Below are 16,927 nucleotides of genomic sequence, written 5' to 3'. Positions count from 1 at the left end.
AATTATACAATATTATATAGAATCCAAAAGAAAGAAAATTTCAATTAAAAAAAATATATTCCAAATAAATAACTCTGAAGTAGGAGAAAATGAATATACTCAACTCATCATTTTTAAATAGTGTCCCGATTTGTTGGATAACCTATCTGTGAATTTATGGGTCTAGCAATTACCGAGATAATACATGAGACTTACAGACTTGTTGAAGTTGCTGCACAGCAGAGTAATTAGACTGATCTATGTAGAATAATAATAAGCTGGTATTATAACAGAAGAGCTCTATCAGAAATGTAGCATTTTTCTGCTTGTAATTATCCTTTGTTGTCTGAGAGACTTTTAATTATTTAAAAGCCTCTAGCTAGGAAAAGAGTTTGAAAGTGGGTATATACTGTACACATACAATATCCAAAGACTCCCTTTGCTGGAGTAAAGCAACTTAAACCTTGCTTTGTGTTAAAGATTTTTCTGTCACAGAAAAGATGGTGGTATTTTAATGAGAAAATTCATTAGTGTTTCAGGTTAGTTCTAGTTTTAGATTATCAGACCTTTGTAAAGGTTTGTTTCACTGCCTAATCACAGCAATATGTGAGCTGTTGTCTTGTGTGCAGGATCATGCAGACATTGAGTGGAAGTTTGCTCGAACAAAACTCTGGATGAGCTACTTTGAAGAAGGAGGGACTCTGCCTACTCCTTTCAATGTCATACCAAGCCCAAAGTCCCTCTGGTATCTGATCAAATGGTTATGGAGACATCTGTGCAAGAAAAAAATTAGAAGAAAACCTGAAAGTTTTGGAACAATAGGGGTAAGTCCTGTGTTTTACTCTGCTTGTAGTCCTCCTTTCAATATAGATAATTTTTTTCTCAGCTGTACAGAGTTGGGAAGCCTCTGAACTGTCAAATAATGTGAATATGGGTTACATAATAATTCTGGCAGGGAAAGATAGGTTTTATTTTATATATATATATTCATGTCAGCGTATCTGACTAATGAAAAAGCATCATCAGATTTCAGTGCTATGGCAATAGGAAAACATGATTGTGGCCCATCTGCAGATTCTGCCAGAAAGATTAAAAGCAATACAAATATCAGAGATCAAATATTTATACTTGTCTACCAATCCCAGAGGTCCTTGATGATCTCCAGGTCAAGTATTATACTTCAAGTATCATTGAAATATTTCAGACCCACAGAACTTTATATAAAGAATTTGCCAGGGGTTTCTCTCTCTCTCTTTCTCTCTCTATATATAATGAAATGGGTTTGCCATAAAAACATTTTTACCAAAAGCTATTCCCATTAAAGAAAGAACATTTTGAAAGTTAACAGCACTTCCCTAGATTTACTTACTTGAATTTAGAGGTAGAGTTTTCCTCTTCAGCTGTTTGTCTCAGAATCACATTAGTGCCCTATTCTAAATGTACTGCTTAGCAGCGGAAATTTCTAGGGAAGGAAAGGGGTAGAGAAAGGCACATAAGAGGAGCAAGATTAGTCCTTCATTTTGGATTCAGCAGATGTCTGTGTAATATCTCAGCCACAGACTTTCTTTGTTAGCTGGAGCAGGTAAAGTAGATCTGGACTTGTCCCTCCTAGCTTTATCCAGTTGAGATACCTGTTATCAGCACAGTTTTTCTATACTGCCAGTGGAAATACTCAGGCAACAACCTCACCCACGGACAAATAAATCTCTAGGAGCATTTTCTACATTGCCCATAAAGTGCACTCCCCACTCACTAGCCTGCATTAGGCAAGTCCAGCATAAAGAAACTCATCATGGATAAAATGTTGATAATAGCACTTCCCCTACACCATAGGTATTTAGTAAGAATAAATGTTTTAAAGTCTGTTAAGAGCTCAAATAGAAAAGCATTAAGTGAGAGTATGAGAGTCTCATGTGTGGGCAAAAGGAAGGAGAAAGGTCCTTATGCTGTTTAGTTCTTATGCAGTTTAACCTGGTAGCAACTCATTTCAAAGAAGCCAGAGGATAAGATACGATTCTTTGCCGGACCATTACTCTACAGATCTTTCTTTCTTCTCTGTATTCCCTTCCCAGTATCTTGAGAAGTGAACTGAAATACTCTCCCTACTTTTTCTCCTGTCATATCCTGTCATTGAGTTTAATCACGAGATATATCTCGAGGAACAAGTTCACAGAGGTGTACGGACAAAAGAGGAATTGTGACATATACAACTAATTCACATTTCATAAGCTGATGAATGAATTTTGTCCTCCTTATGGAAAGTTCCTAACCAGGCTTACGCCAGTATCCTGATCTTGTTGGGCAATATCTACACTTGAGAAAGGAAAATATGCTTGACTTAGCTGTCATACTTGCAGATAGGAAAGAAAGCCTGAAAATGAGTCTTAAAAGCATGAGCACTGAAAAAAAACTAGCAATGGAATGCAGGAAAGAAAAACTGTGAAAAATACAAAAACTAATATTAAAAAAACAATCAAGACAGAAAAATATTAATTCAGACAGAAATAAAAATAAAAGACCTGAACCAAGAATAAGTGATGAAAAGCTTCAAGAATAAAATATCACAGTGTAACCCAGCAAGGGAAAAAAGCAAGTGCAGAGAGCAACTAGAGGAAAAATAGTGAGATTTTGTTAAAAGGAGAAACAAATCAGGAGAGTGATGTACTTACATGTGTGGGAGAATGGGCAATGCTTCTAGGCATTTGTTAAGCATTTGGTAGGGATGATTAGTGAGTGTAAACTGATAAAATGGTATTAAAATTAATGGAGTGATGCCACTTTATAGCAGCTGAGGATCTAGAGTGGGTTAACACAATACCCATTTGACTGGGACAGATCAAAAATACCCTTACACATCCCAACAAAACCTTCAGGACAATGTTCTCTTTCAGACTTTTTATCCAGGATAAGGGATTTTTTCCTTTGTTTCCCTCTCAAACCGCAGTTCTGGGAGTCAACTCACTCCTAGCTCTGCAGAAGGAAAAAGGGACAAAGGGTCCTCTGTACTGAATTATTTGACAAGGCAAGGGGTTCAGAAAGGTCAGACACTTTTTCCTGAGGCTACCTCCTTCTGAGGCATATAAATACCAGCTTCTAGGAATTAGTAGCTTGGGTTTTAGAAAACTACTGCAACAAAGGGTCAGTGAGTCTATACATAGAGCTGGTTGGGAATTTTTCCACATAGCATTTTCTTTTTTTAATCAAAAAAATACAAATTCCTCAAAACCAAAACTTTTCATACATGTATAACACTTTCGAAGAAGCTTTTGTTGGAAAAGATTTTTCAGCTTCAGGATGGAATTTGTGATGAGAGAGAAAAGGAGAACATGCTAAGAATAGCAAATAGCTTGGGCTATGGGAGACCCAGGTTTACTTCCATTTCCAGTGAATATTTAATTATTTATACCAAGCATAACAGCTCTGATAGGAGAGATTTCCCATCTCAAAATAGCTAAGACCCTGGGGGGAAAGGTGCTCTCTTGGGAGAACAGAAGTGAAGGAGCTGAACCTGGATTCCCTATAAAGAAAGAAGCTGGCTCAATGAATGAGGGCTGCTAATGAGTGAGCTATTTGAGAGCAGAGGACATGGGGGAAGTAGAGATATAGGATATTTTTAAATTTGTGTACAGTAAACTTCAAAAGATTTTGATCGATGAGAAAAAAAATGGCAATCCCAAAGTTCCGTGAGACAATACAACCATATTCCTCCCTCACTTTCATTATAGAATAACTATTTAGCTCTAAGTATAGCTGAAATTATTCTGAAGAAGTCTGCTCACCAGCTGAGCCGTCATGGCAACAAGAATTCGAGCTACCTTGAAAGTGAGTGGCTGTGGCTGACCAGCCAGATTTAGTCTGTACATCTGGGCATCTCATAAAACTAGTAAATTCTTCAGCTAGCTCCTCATCTATAACAGAAACCCCATTAGGGCTTCCTGAATTAGAAACATCTTGCGGTTTCTAGGTCCAGTTATACCCAGGCTCCAAAATGGGGTAGGATGTGGGTATGCTCTATGCACCCTGATTTCCACATATGAAAAATATGTCCATACCTGCCACTTGAGAGCCATTACTCATTCCAGCAGTCATGTCTATGAATGGTTTGGATAGATATAAACCAGATGCTGCTAACTGGATTTTCCCCAACAAAGAGCTTAAGTCATTGGAGAAACAATGGGCACACCGTAGTGATCTCGCAGTTTGTCCCAGGGGAACGTCCTGCTCTCTGGATTTGAAAAAGTTATTTCCATCACCCACAGCTCAGTCTCAGGTTCCTGGAACTTTGTCAATTATCTGTACAAACTGTGTCAAAAATTAGATTTAGAACCTTTATGCTCTTGCAGCTGAAGGGAAATGAAGACTTTTCTCTGCCTTTTATTCAAAAGATCTTAGTTGACAGCCCTCTGACTCCAGGTCACTGGAATCTCACCAACAATAACTCTGGCCTCAGAGCTGCAAGATGAGTTTTGGTTAAACCTACTTCTCTTCAATGAGTCCTGCAGTATGAACTCCGATACATTCCCTATGACCCATGTTGGGAATAAAAGCTTTAGATTCCATTTCAGCCTCACTTTCTCACATTGGCTAAATGGATGTATGGATACCATGTTGCCTGTGTGGTACAACTCAGATTTCAAAACATTTTGTTCTGAAACATCTACATGTTTAGAGAGGAAACTCTAATCGGCAGTGATGTACTATGGTGTTTTCCAGTAGAAAAAGCAGTAGTGGATTTCCACAGGTTGAGTCAGTGCTAAAGGATAGAAAACAGACAATAGAATACATCTCACTTGTTATAGCCAGCATTTTTCAAGGATTGGGCATGATGTCTGGGTAAAAAAATTTAGCACCAAAAAGCCAGATATCATGAGCTAGAAATGAATCAAGAGTGTATAAATATGCTACCCAACAAGCCATTGTAAAAAAAGAAAAAGAAAAAAGAAAACAACAGCAACCAAAAAAAAACTTGAAAAAACTTGAAAGGGCATTATTTGCATGTAGAACTGGTAAAGAAAAGATTCAGGGCCAGGATCATTTACAGCAGACATGCCAGTGAAAGGATTTATGTGGCTCATACAAAGAAGAAAAATGCCAGTAGAGATAACTATAGCAGGATTGCTTGGGAGGACCATCTACAATGCTGTCAGAGGAAAGAACAGTGTCTGCAGGGAAGTGAGGTGCCTCTGAAGAGAGCTGACTAATTAAATTCTCCTTGAATGTCATTTCTCCATTTCTGGCATCGTTTGGTGTGTCAGGACAGGCAAAGCAGTGGGGTGGTGAAATCAAGGGTGCCTTTCTCAACTGATGCGACCTTTCTCTACATGCTGATTGGAGCTCCTCTAGCCACAGGTTGCTGACAGCACAGGAAGGCCAGGATGTTCACATGTAATTTACTAGCACTTCAGCTGTTATTAATCAAAGAGAGATCTTTTACCTTTCAGATTTCAGCACCTTTTTATTTTCTGTCATTTTGACATATCCCAGGTATGCAGCATTCTCTTTAGCTATTATCACAAAGTATCTCCTACACTTAAAACTCTGAAATAACAGCCTGTGCTGCTCTTTAAGCTATATATAGTAGCTCTGTTAACTTTGTCAGCTCACCTTTGCAAAAGTCAGATTAGTAATGCAATTCTATTGGCTGAAGTTTTCTTCACTACCCAATGTCTTTGGATGTCTCAAGGCTACTCCCCTTGGCCATCTGAAATCCATTCCTGTTTCCAAAAAGAAGAGATACAAGAAAAGAATCCCAAATCCCAAATGGAATAAATTGTACTATTTTCCTCAAATTAATTCCATTTTGTGCCTGATCAGTTACCAAAAAGTGGGGGGTTTTTACCCATAATTTTAAGTATTTCAGAAGAGACAATGGAAAAGATTTGCTGGGCACGTCTTGAGCATTTTCTTGTGCAGCTGATGTTTAAACAAACAATTACCTCTTTTACAGCTATCCAGTTTTTTTATGCCATTTTCCCAGACACCCTACATGATAATGATTATGATTTGTCATAGTGGAAAATGGTGTGACTCCTAAGTCAATACAATTATTTTACATTTTCTCTGTGATGTGTATGCATTATTGAAAATTAAGGGAAAAAATAACCCCTTCCACCTGTAACGGAAAGCAATAATGTGGAGCCTGTTTACTGTGTAGCCAAGGACTGACCATGGGAAGACCTTGCTGATAACACAGATGAGTTCTTACCTTTTTTCTGGGTTGCTTCCATTCAAATTGAGGAACGTATCCCACGGCTTCAGACAATCTTTACATTTTCTGGACCTTTATCACAAAGTTCTTTGAAGTCAAAGACAGATATTAAATTTGAGCGCCTGATTTATAAAAGATATATTTTTGATAAAACACAGCAAGAAAAGGAATTTAACACTGCTAATTTTTGAAAGCTAAAGAGATTTTTTTTTTCCAAACAGTACAAATTGCTAGCAATGACATACACAGAAAGACTAAAACAACTATCACTACTAGTAAAAATATTGTTAAAGCTTCCCAAATAAGATTAGTGCCCCCTTTTGATAAGTGATAAAAGATAAGTACCTCCCTTCAATTTCATGATCTCATAGAATATTGTCACCATGAGACTCTGTCTTCCTTCCATTACTATTTTATGTGCAGATTTAAATTTTATTCCTTTATCAGCCACGGTTTTCAACACTTCTTCATGCACATAGCCCAGTGGTTACTGGAAACAAATTGGGAGCATCCACAAGTCAGACTATGAGCAGGTAGAGAAAAACAGTGTAATTGAGAACTAAATAAGGATGATATGAGTATTAATTCCATTTTCTTTACAGTAAGTAGCTTAATTTTCATATATGCTTTAGCAAGGTTTCATTCTGCTTTGAGAAGGAAGCCAAAGGAGATTATGAACTGGAGATTGAATCTGAACATTTAAATAGGAGATAGAGAAATGACAGGAGCAAGTTTGATGGGTTATGTTCATGCATATTTGCCTGTGCAGTGTGTATGTGTCTGTGTATGCACATACACCATTAAATGTAATTCTTTTTCATCTTCTCAGTGTTCTGAGTAGAAAGCAAATGTAAGTGCAGTGCAACTATTCTGGACACTCTACTACACAGATAAATTGGTTTGCATAGTCATCCAAAATCCCAGTTGTTGACATTTAACCCTAAAAGACACAGCTTCTTTTTCTGGGAGTTCCACAATTGGTTTTAAAAAGTGGTAAATCAGATTTGGCTTCTTATGGGCACAGAATTTAAACCTATTCATTTATTTTGCATTTCACTGTAAAGTAAACCAGAGTAGACAGCTAATGCAGAAAGTATTCTGCAAGATAAGAGCCAGCATTTGTTTTATTTATTGGAATTATTAGCTCTACGTGAACTGAAGTGTGTTTCAATTACATTTTAGAGTGTTTTTCCCTTTACCTATGAGTCAGATCTGTTATTGTGTGCGCTAGTATTCCTCAGACTCTCCTGGTGTTCTCTCAGCAGGAATGAAACACCTCCATCGTGTGGCCAGCTCTGAAACATCAGAAAATTAAACTGGTTAACGACCGGTGGAGGGAGGGCTTCGGTCTTTCCAGCACTAACTTGCCCTCTGTGGACACGTGGGGGTGGACAGGCACTCCCTTCCCTCCTCCTATTAAACACGATGAATTTCTATCGTCTCTTTGGGTGGGTGACATAAGATGCAGAAACATGACCCGAAAAACCACTGAAAATCAGATGGTTAGTCAGATGAAGCCATTCTGCACAGTGTCTGTTCAGAGAAATTAGGAAATATTGGTGTTTTTCTTTCTGTTCACTTTTTCCAAGCCCAACCATACAGCTGTCTCATTCCTGAAATTAATTACAAACATGAAATCAACCATAAAGCGGAAAGCAATTTCAAGTATAGGAAAATTGTTAATCATAAGTAAATTGCCAATGAGTTTCAAGCAGAAGAATAGAGCTAAAAGAACAAAATACSTTACTGAGCATGCCTCATTATGTAACTGAGGTCAATTTTATTGAGTCCCTCAGATTTAATTTATTCTGTTTTAAGGTGCCTTAAAGTGTTCTGCTTTGTGGAAGTGCAACCAATAGTCAGACATATGCTTGTCTTGCCAGTAGCAGATATAAGAAGCCAAATAAAAATAGTAAGTCTCTCTTTCACCAATCAGGGATAACTGAGGTAGAGAATAAAGAGAGATGTGGCTCAATGTGTTATTGAGGACAGCAGTAGTTCTTGGATTATTTCACAGCTTTTTTTCCCCATCTTCTTTTGGAGACCCCTTAGATATGACAGTATAATCTCTTGTGACACTTTGTCATAGACTGTACTGTGTTTTCATCTTGCCAAACTTCTTTTTGCTGTTCTTCATCAGAGTTACTATCTCTCTTATCTCTGCCTCCTTAATTACACTAAACTCTGCATTACACAGCTAAGGTTCTCTCTTCCATACCCCTCTGTGTGAGCAATTGTTTTTTAGCAGGGAACTAAGCAGTAAATTTTCTCTTTAAGATAGTTTTACACTGCAGGCATTGAATAGCTCTATCTTAAATGAGATATTAGGAAACATTCCCAGTGTTTTGCACACACCATTTTTATGTTGAGCTCGTCTCAGTTCAGTAAAATATCCTTTAATCTGTGCAAATGAGTGACATGATCACATTGTTCCCCTTTATCTCAGATCAGTGATTTTGGGCTCTGCAAGCACAGACCTGCCCTCCCCACCAGCCCATGTCAATGCTGGAACAGCAGCACATTGATGAAAATGTAGAAAATCCACTTTGCCTTTCCAAAGACAACAGTCTCCCCTCTGTATAGCTAATGACAGGCTTTGCTCCAACACTACTACTTTTCAACAGACTTTGAACCATCTTTCTCAGCTTGCTGGATACCACAGACCACACAGACCTGTTGTTTTACCATGCTTTATGTATTTTACTACCACTGTAACCAGAGAGAGATTCATGCTTTTTGTTGTTTTCCTTTTTTTTTTCAGAGGCGTGCAGCTGACAATCTGAGAAGACATCATCAGTACCAGGTAAAAGCCTGTGTTTATATTTTGGGCAATTATTTTTCTATGCCTCCAAGAAGACCTTTGGGATTGGGGGGGGGGGCACAGCAGAGGGGGAGGAAGAAGGAATTTCACCAGAAAGAAACAAACAAAAAAAACCTTATTTCATCTCCAGCAAAAGAGCGCAAAATTTGGTGATGAAACAACAGCATTTGGGAGGTAGGGTTGTCTATTTAGAGTAATAATACACTCAACAGTATTTTTCCTGCTGTAAAACAGATTACCTCTACAAAAACAGATAGTCCTACCCCCCTGCCTGAGATTCAGCAGCACCATATGTTCAGCTAACTGGCACACTCCATCAGAGCCTGACCTTGATCTCTTCCTCTCCAGCTCTGGTCTCCCAGAGATACTGCCCCTTAATAATCCCTCTGCCCAGATCTGTTCTTTCTCTGATTCCTTCTTGCTTCAGCCTCTTGGGGTTTTTTTTGGAGATTATTTAGTTTAGGGATTATTTTCAAATTTATGTTCTACTACTGTTGTGTTAAAAAGGGTGCAAGCTAACCAAGATGTCGGTCATATGCTTGAAAGTTTGGCAATAAATAATTTCCATATGAGAAATGACTATGTAAACTGAGACTTTCCAACATGAAAAAGAGACAGCTGTGGAGAGTATAATAGGGACCTATAAAATCATGGAGAAGGTGAACACAGAGCAGCTGTTTAGCATCTCTTTTCAAACCAAATACCAACCATGTACTGGGCTGCTAAGAATGTAGGCAGTAGTTTGAGGGAAGTGATTATTCTTCTCCGTCCAGCAACTGTTAGACTGTATCTGAAGCACGTTGTCCTGTTTTGGGCCCCCCACTACAAGAAAGATGTTGACAAATTGGAACAAGTCCAGTGGAGGGCCACCAAGATGGTTAGAGGTCTGACATAAAAGGAGAAGTTGAGATCTGTGTTTGTTCAGCCTGGAGTAGGTTAAGCAGGGATCTAATTACTGTCTTCAGTTACATAGTGGGCGGCTACAGAGAAAATGGAGCCAGATTTTTCTTGGAGGTGCACAGCAAAAGAACAAGAGGCAATGGACAAAAGTTGCAGCATGGGAAATTCTGACTAGATGCAAGGAAAATTGTCATCACAGTGAGGGTGGTTAAGCACTGGAAAAAGTTGCTTGGAGAGCCTGTGGCATCTCCACCCTTGCAGATATTCAGCACTTGACTGGACATGGCCCTGAGCAACCTGACACAACTTCAGAGACAGCCCTGCTTGGGTTGGGGGGGTCAACTATATCAGACATGCCTTCAACTTAAATAATTAGATGATTCTTAGAAGCAGGAGGCATCAAAGGAAACAATCAGAGAACAGGTTAAAAACAAGCAAAAGCCCCAAAGGAGTCTGCCATCTGTACCATGGAATTCGTTGGCAGAGGACTTCTGGATGCTGAGAGTTTACACAAGTCCAAAATAGACAGGGCAAACCTGTCGCAGATCATTAAACCTAGAGCTGTCATTTTTGATTCAGGAAGTCCCTGAATCTCAGATCACAGGAGGCTTGGGAGAATATAGCTGGAAATAACATCATACAGCCGCACTAGGCTTATACTTGTCATGAGGCATCAGCAATTGATCACTGTCAGAGGGCAAGATACTGGCTTGAGATATACCTTTAGTCTAACCCAATACAGCCATTCTTAGGATAATGAATATCACCACTTTCGATCAAAAAGCATGCCAAGCTTTTAACGAGATCAAAGGTTTGTACGTTTTTGTCATGTTTTAAAAAAGCAAAGAAGTCAAGCAGAAATCAATGAATGTAGGGTTAGTAATATTATGAAGAAAACTAACACAGTATTTTATATTTTTAGGAAGTTATGAGAAATCTGGTTAAGCGATATGTTGCAGCAATGATAAGAGATGCCAAAACTGAGGAGGGACTGACAGAAGAAAATTTTAAGGTACATATTTATTTACATGTTAATTGGCATTTTAAGAGGATATTAGATGACCGTGAAGTACATTTCTCACACTACCCAGATGTATAGGTAGCATTAAACTTCCTTTTTAGAACAGTGTATGTGTCTTGATGGACCACACACAGATATTATTGTACATGGACTCCAGCAAGTCTCCTTCTTCTTTTAGCTGGAGAGAAAATCAGTTTTATCAGCTAGATCAAATTGTGCCCATGTAAAGGGATGCCAAAGTGGGCTAAGTATGTGTAACAATATAGTTGCTAAAGCAAGATGCAAATAGTTTCAGCACCTTAGGAAACACTCATTATCTGCTATAGAGTGCTGCTGTGCATTTGTATATAGAACACTTTTTCTGTGGCTTAATAGATGGAAACCTTAATCAAGCAGTCAAATATTAAAATCTGTCTACACAGATGAAATTATCAGGGTCATACGAACCACAACTTTTACATCGTCACTGTATATTTTGAGCATCAAAGAGTTTTCTTACTATTGTTTCCCCAAACACCAAATATCATCCAAAATAATATTCACCTGCCACAACTTAGGCACACAGAAGACAAAGTCAAAGTTTTAGCTAGTTGCTCCATTATCCCTTTACAGACAATGAAGAGAAACAGGCATCTCCTGAAAGTGATGTGTCTTTTCCTGAGACAGGCATTCCTGAGACAGGTTCCATTGACATAAATGTATAAAGGGATAATTAGCTCTTAGATGTCCAGCTACCAAACATCTAGGGTAAATGAAATAAGTTCTACGTGCAGTTCCTGTGTGCTACTCACAGGGAAGCGTGCATGTGTGTGCATGCATGCGAGTGTGTGTTTGTGTGTAGGAAGGTGTTAACAGCTGGTCAAAATGCTGTACTTATAATGGGATAACACTATTTAGTAGATGGCTGTAAGTCTTCAAGTTATCCAGACTCCTTCCTCTACCACTGTTGGTGATTTCTGTGAGTAGTCCAGGGCAACCCACATTTCCTCTCAAGTTTCACCATGATAAAATTGCTGATCACTTTTCTGCCTCACCTGAAAGTAGTGAGGATCCATTAGACAGAGTTTGCAAAGTACCTTGAAGATGTCAGGCACCATCCATATGTTGAAGTTTATTACTGATGCCTAGCATAACCCTTTTTTCATCTTTTTTTTTTTTTTTAGTTACAAGAAGAAAAGTCAAATTAGATTTCATATTCAAATGTTTTCTCTTCCTAATTTTTAGGAGTTAAAACAAGATATTTCCAGCTTTCGTTTTGAAGTCCTGGGTTTGTTAAAAGGAAGCAAGCTATCTAATTTGCAGAATCCAAAGATGAACAAAGACACTGCCTCCTTGTCAGAAACTGAAGAAAAGAGTGAGAATGAGGGAAACAAGAAAGGAAAGAAAAAGACCTTCAGCCTTTTTGACATAACAACCATGATTCACCCAAGATCAGCCACTATTGCCTCTGAAGCACATAATGTGAGCAACGGCTCAGCAATGATGGTGTCAGAGTCCACTAAGGAGAAACAAAAGCGGGTGAATTTTGTAACAGACATAAAAAATTTTGGGTTATTTCACAGACGATCAAAAACAAACTCTGTGGAGCAGAGTACAAATAAAATATATACTGTTTCTGAAGAGGTTTCCCGTCAACAGGCAGAAGAACAATGTGAGAAAACTGCTGAACTGGAAGAAGAACTGACCATGAACTGTGAATTAAGCATCCAAAGTCCTGATGGAAAGGGCATGTTATCTGAGTCACAAAATAATAGTGACTCTTCAGATTCACAGGATGAGGGAAATATTTGTGCTTCAGAAACTGAGAAAATGGAGTTACAAAACTCAGAACCAGCAACGCCACAGGATCAGCTGGACAAGAAGCTGGACATTAAAGTTGACTGTGATGAGAAACATGAAACAATCGATCAGGGTGACTATGTGATAACAAGGTTGTGACCCATATAGGAGGAAGCATTTACAAATATATATATTTTGCACAGTGCTTTTGGGGGAAAATGTTTTAAGAATTATATTAGCAAATGCAGAATTACACTTTATAGTACTCAGCTGTGGCACATGATCTTGTAACATAGTAGTCAAGAGAAAGATAACAAGGGGACCTTCTGTTTTGTAGCCTGCTTTAGCTTTCACAGTTTGTTTTACATTTTTTAATAAATGGAAGCATCTTGTATTCTTGTATTGTTGCAATAACCCACAGAAACTTTTTAGCTATCTTTTTCAATTACAACAAATGCAATTTCTCTCATATGATAGTTGACTCCTATGATAAATATTTTTCTATGCAAATAAAAAGTAGCTTAAGAGACTTGTAAGCCTTTATCTAACTTTGTAGGTTCTTAAAGATTCTGGGCAATGTAACAATCATAAGCGGTTCCTGTCAACACAATACATGTTAGTCTATTAGAACCATTTATTTAAATTGTTAGAAACTTGATCTGCTTCAAAAGCTATAAAGAATAAAAACATAAAGTATATTATTTATTGAAAGAACATGAATACCTGTAAATTATGAATGATCTCTCTATTTGATTATTTAATTACAGCCTCCCCTTGCAGCAATAGGATTCTGACCTTCCTGATACTGTTAGAAATGCATTTGCAGGATTTGAAGATTGTAAAAAAATGTTTCTTTCCTTATAGTAAAAGAAATATTCGTGGCTTGCTAAAAATTGATGATGGATTATTCCCCAGGAATCCGTAATCAGAACAGCTACTGCTTCTTCGAACATTTATTTTTCCAAATGTGGACAACCTATGCACTTTAATGTTCAACTGCTTATTAGCTTCTGCCTTCACAATACACTTGTATTTGCTAAGAGCAAGATGTTTTGGGAATAAATAGACAGTGAACCCCAGAGTACTTGGAAAAAATATGGTAATTTGCTGAGAAGTTTTTAAAGGTAAACCTTAAAAGAGTTTCTTGGACAGTTTCAGAGTTTGGGGGTACCTGATTGATTGGAGGTTTTATAACAAATACTTAGACATTTAAATGTATAAAGAAAACTTAATAGTATTTTTCATAACTTATGAGTGACTTATTGTCTTAGTCAAAAACAGTATTTTTAAAATTAAACAGTCTGTTTCTTTTTAATCTGTGACTGGTGTCCTACATTGTTAAAATGTAAGTTCACAACTGACCTAAGAAAGACCACTCTCCAACTCCCACCACCATTCAGCCTCTTTCTCCTCCCATTGAAACGTGAATATATTGCACCAGTGTGGTCATCTCATTCTTAACTTCCATAGCCTTGTTATGATATATCTTGTAGTTTATATTAGCCTATAGTAAAGGTCCTCCAGATGCATAGAGTATGCTTACATGCTATATCCCTAGCACTGTAAAACAAGCATGACATGAGGACAAAGCAGGTGGAATACCTGACAGGTAACTCCCACCTTGTAAGAGCTGATCTGAAGCCATAGTATTCTGGATCTAAACTATCCTGGTACTGAACTGAGTTTTGAAAACACAAATAAACCCCTCCCATCTCTATACTTTCGGATGAGTTTCCCTGCTCTACTTTACACATGCTGTATTCCTTCTGAGCTCACATTACCAAGAGCTTCTTTCCTTTATGTCTACCTGTGCCATGTCACCTAGGAGTGAATTAGTTGAACCATGATGGAAAGTGCGAGAGGTAACTGGGAAATAGTTTGCATAGCTTTGCAACAATGCATTCACACGACATCTGATTACTAAGATATGTTTGATTTCCACCTTAACTTCTTGACATCTCTGTGGACCCCCTCTCCTTCACTCCTCTCTACTTGTCCATCTTTAGATTGTGAGCTCCTTGGGGCAGGGACTGTGGCTTTTCTGTTTGGAAAGCCCCTAGCTTATTATAAGCGTAATAAGAAATAAATAATAATAATAATGGTGGAATACATTCATATCATTTTTATTAGGTCAGCTCTTTTAAAGAGTAAAAGGGGATCATTCTCTTCTCTATGGTAACATTTGTGCTAAGAATGACATGAAGTCAATGTGCCCCATGCAGATTTTGCCACAAAGCTCTCTATATTCCAATTAACCGTCCTTCCCCGTTACTGATTTCATGAAACATTCACATCACATTTTATAAACCACCCAAAAAAGACAGTTTTATGAAATACCGCTTCCAATCATGCAGCGTTTCAAGGTGTTAGAATGTTGTCCAAATTCCAAGTGGTTTAATCCCAAAATTAGGCTGTTCAGAATGTTCAAAAAACATTTTTAAAAATGATAACTTTTGTTTTTCTAGTACAGAAAAAAAAATGACTGTGCATTTTCATCAGCTACTGGGGAAATGAACRGAGTGTAGACAGCACAGAAGGACTATTCTACCCTGGCATCGCTGCCTTGAATTCTGGCAGCCCAGTCCTCCCAAGCACAGTGGATCTGAGCCAAAACCCATGGAAGTAGGTGTCTTTATCCAAGCTGGTTTGGCTTCTGCTCTCTCCAAGCCACACATTGTTTTGCAGTCAGATGTCAGTGACACAAGGACTGTGTGCTATGTCTTCAAAAGGGAACTGCAAGAGCTGCTTCTGACTCTGCTTCCCCCCAGGAAGCGCTTTGTATGCTTCACTGTGCCATCAGGGTGGTCCTCAATGACACTGCAGTGGTGGGACTCCTGTATATGCATGAGTGGGGTTTGGATTGCAGGGCTCTGAGAGCAGGCTGCTGTACAATCTGTGTGGTCTGATACCACCAGCGAGCAAGCCAGGTGTCTCTCAAATAGGAGCCATGGCTCTGCAGCTGAGTTTAATCACGTTTTTTTGGTCCACAAAGTGAGGCTTTTACATTTTGACATACATTTGGTATGTGCCAAATGTCTCACACATACTGTTTATATGAGGTATTTGGCACGCAGCATCTCTTTATTTTCTTTGTTTTGGATATGTCAGGATATAATGAGAAATCCCACAAAGACTGCCCTATTCTAAGGTTATATATGAGTAAAGAGTGTGCAGTTCTAGGAGAATGTAAATCTTCATGATAGCTTTAACTGTTGAGAGCTGTAAAAAGTGTAGAAATTCTGATATCTGTCCACCGCAAAGTTCTTAAATAGAATGTTCAAAAAAAGGTCTTTCTTAACAGCATCCTTGGACCGATCTTTCAGGGAGGGAATTTCTGCAGTTTCCTCACATAGATGTAATACAGACACAAGACACAAAGAAACCATTATGTATCTGCCTCAAATTCTACTGTGTTGTGATTTCAGATTAAAACATCCCATTTCCTCTCTCTATCCCAGCTGAATCAGATTCTGGAAAGGATGTGTAGGGAGGGTAGCATGGGCAGGAGTATGACATAGAAAGGAACTGAGTCTCGATGAATGTTTAAAGATGGTGATGAAGCAATTCATTTTTGCATGGAATTCAAAACATTTCCATAGTATCAAGTTTCATAATAGAAATGTAGAGATACAAGATAGAGATTACAAAAATGTAAACCACCTCCATTTTAATGTCTCTTGAGAGATACCAACAGCTTTATTGAGTAGGGCGACCTCACATAAATAATAGTAATAATAGTAGTAATAATAGCAATAATAATAATAATAGCAATAATAATAATAACAATCTTGGGCATTTACCTGGGAAGCAGAACTCCTCAGTTCTAATCCCTGGTCCAGAGATTGCCTGTGTATTCCATGTTGAACAATCATTTGATAAGACCTGTAAGCTGTCTTTGGGGCACGAACTGGAACTCAGGATTTCTGTCTCCCACACAAGTGTTCTAATCTCTTGATTAAAAATTGTACTTCCTAGTGTTTCACTTCTTTTACCAATTGAAACTTATTTATGAACCCTAGAACCAGCAGCAGGTGCAGATTAGCAGTCTTCCAAGACAGTTTATGGTTAAGTAGTTGGGCATGCTCCAAAATAAATTGCTGGAGATGAGTTTGAATCCTCAAAATATGAAAAGGAATTGAATCCATGTCTCCTACATCAAATCAAGTTCACTAACCACTAGATTTAGTATTTAAGAAGTTGCCTTATCTAGATAAGTGTA

General features: G+C 38.1%; 1 protein-coding gene across 2 annotated transcripts in view; it reads left to right on the top strand.

Moving 5' to 3' along the window:
• TRPC4 (transient receptor potential cation channel subfamily C member 4) overlaps positions 1 to 13,602 on the top strand; it is a 92,570-nt gene extending 78,968 nt beyond the window's left edge. For both annotated transcript variants that reach the window (XM_026081357.1, XM_026081356.1), the window contains 4 exons: positions 609 to 803; positions 8,949 to 8,990; positions 10,831 to 10,920; positions 12,154 to 13,602. In XM_026081357.1, coding sequence (XP_025937142.1) covers positions 609 to 803; positions 8,949 to 8,990; positions 10,831 to 10,920; positions 12,154 to 12,867 — 1,041 coding nt within the window. In that variant the 3' untranslated portion in view covers positions 12,868 to 13,602. The remainder of the gene's footprint in view (positions 1 to 608; positions 804 to 8,948; positions 8,991 to 10,830; positions 10,921 to 12,153) is intronic.
• Positions 13,603 to 16,927: the final 3,325 nt, after the last annotated feature.

This window comes from Apteryx rowi, unplaced genomic scaffold, assembly GCF_003343035.1.
Source record: "Apteryx rowi isolate R43461 unplaced genomic scaffold, aptRow1 scaffold_546, whole genome shotgun sequence".
Classification (NCBI taxonomy): Eukaryota; Metazoa; Chordata; class Aves; order Apterygiformes; family Apterygidae; genus Apteryx; species Apteryx rowi.
This window is presented reverse-complemented; position numbering and strand designations above follow the sequence as displayed.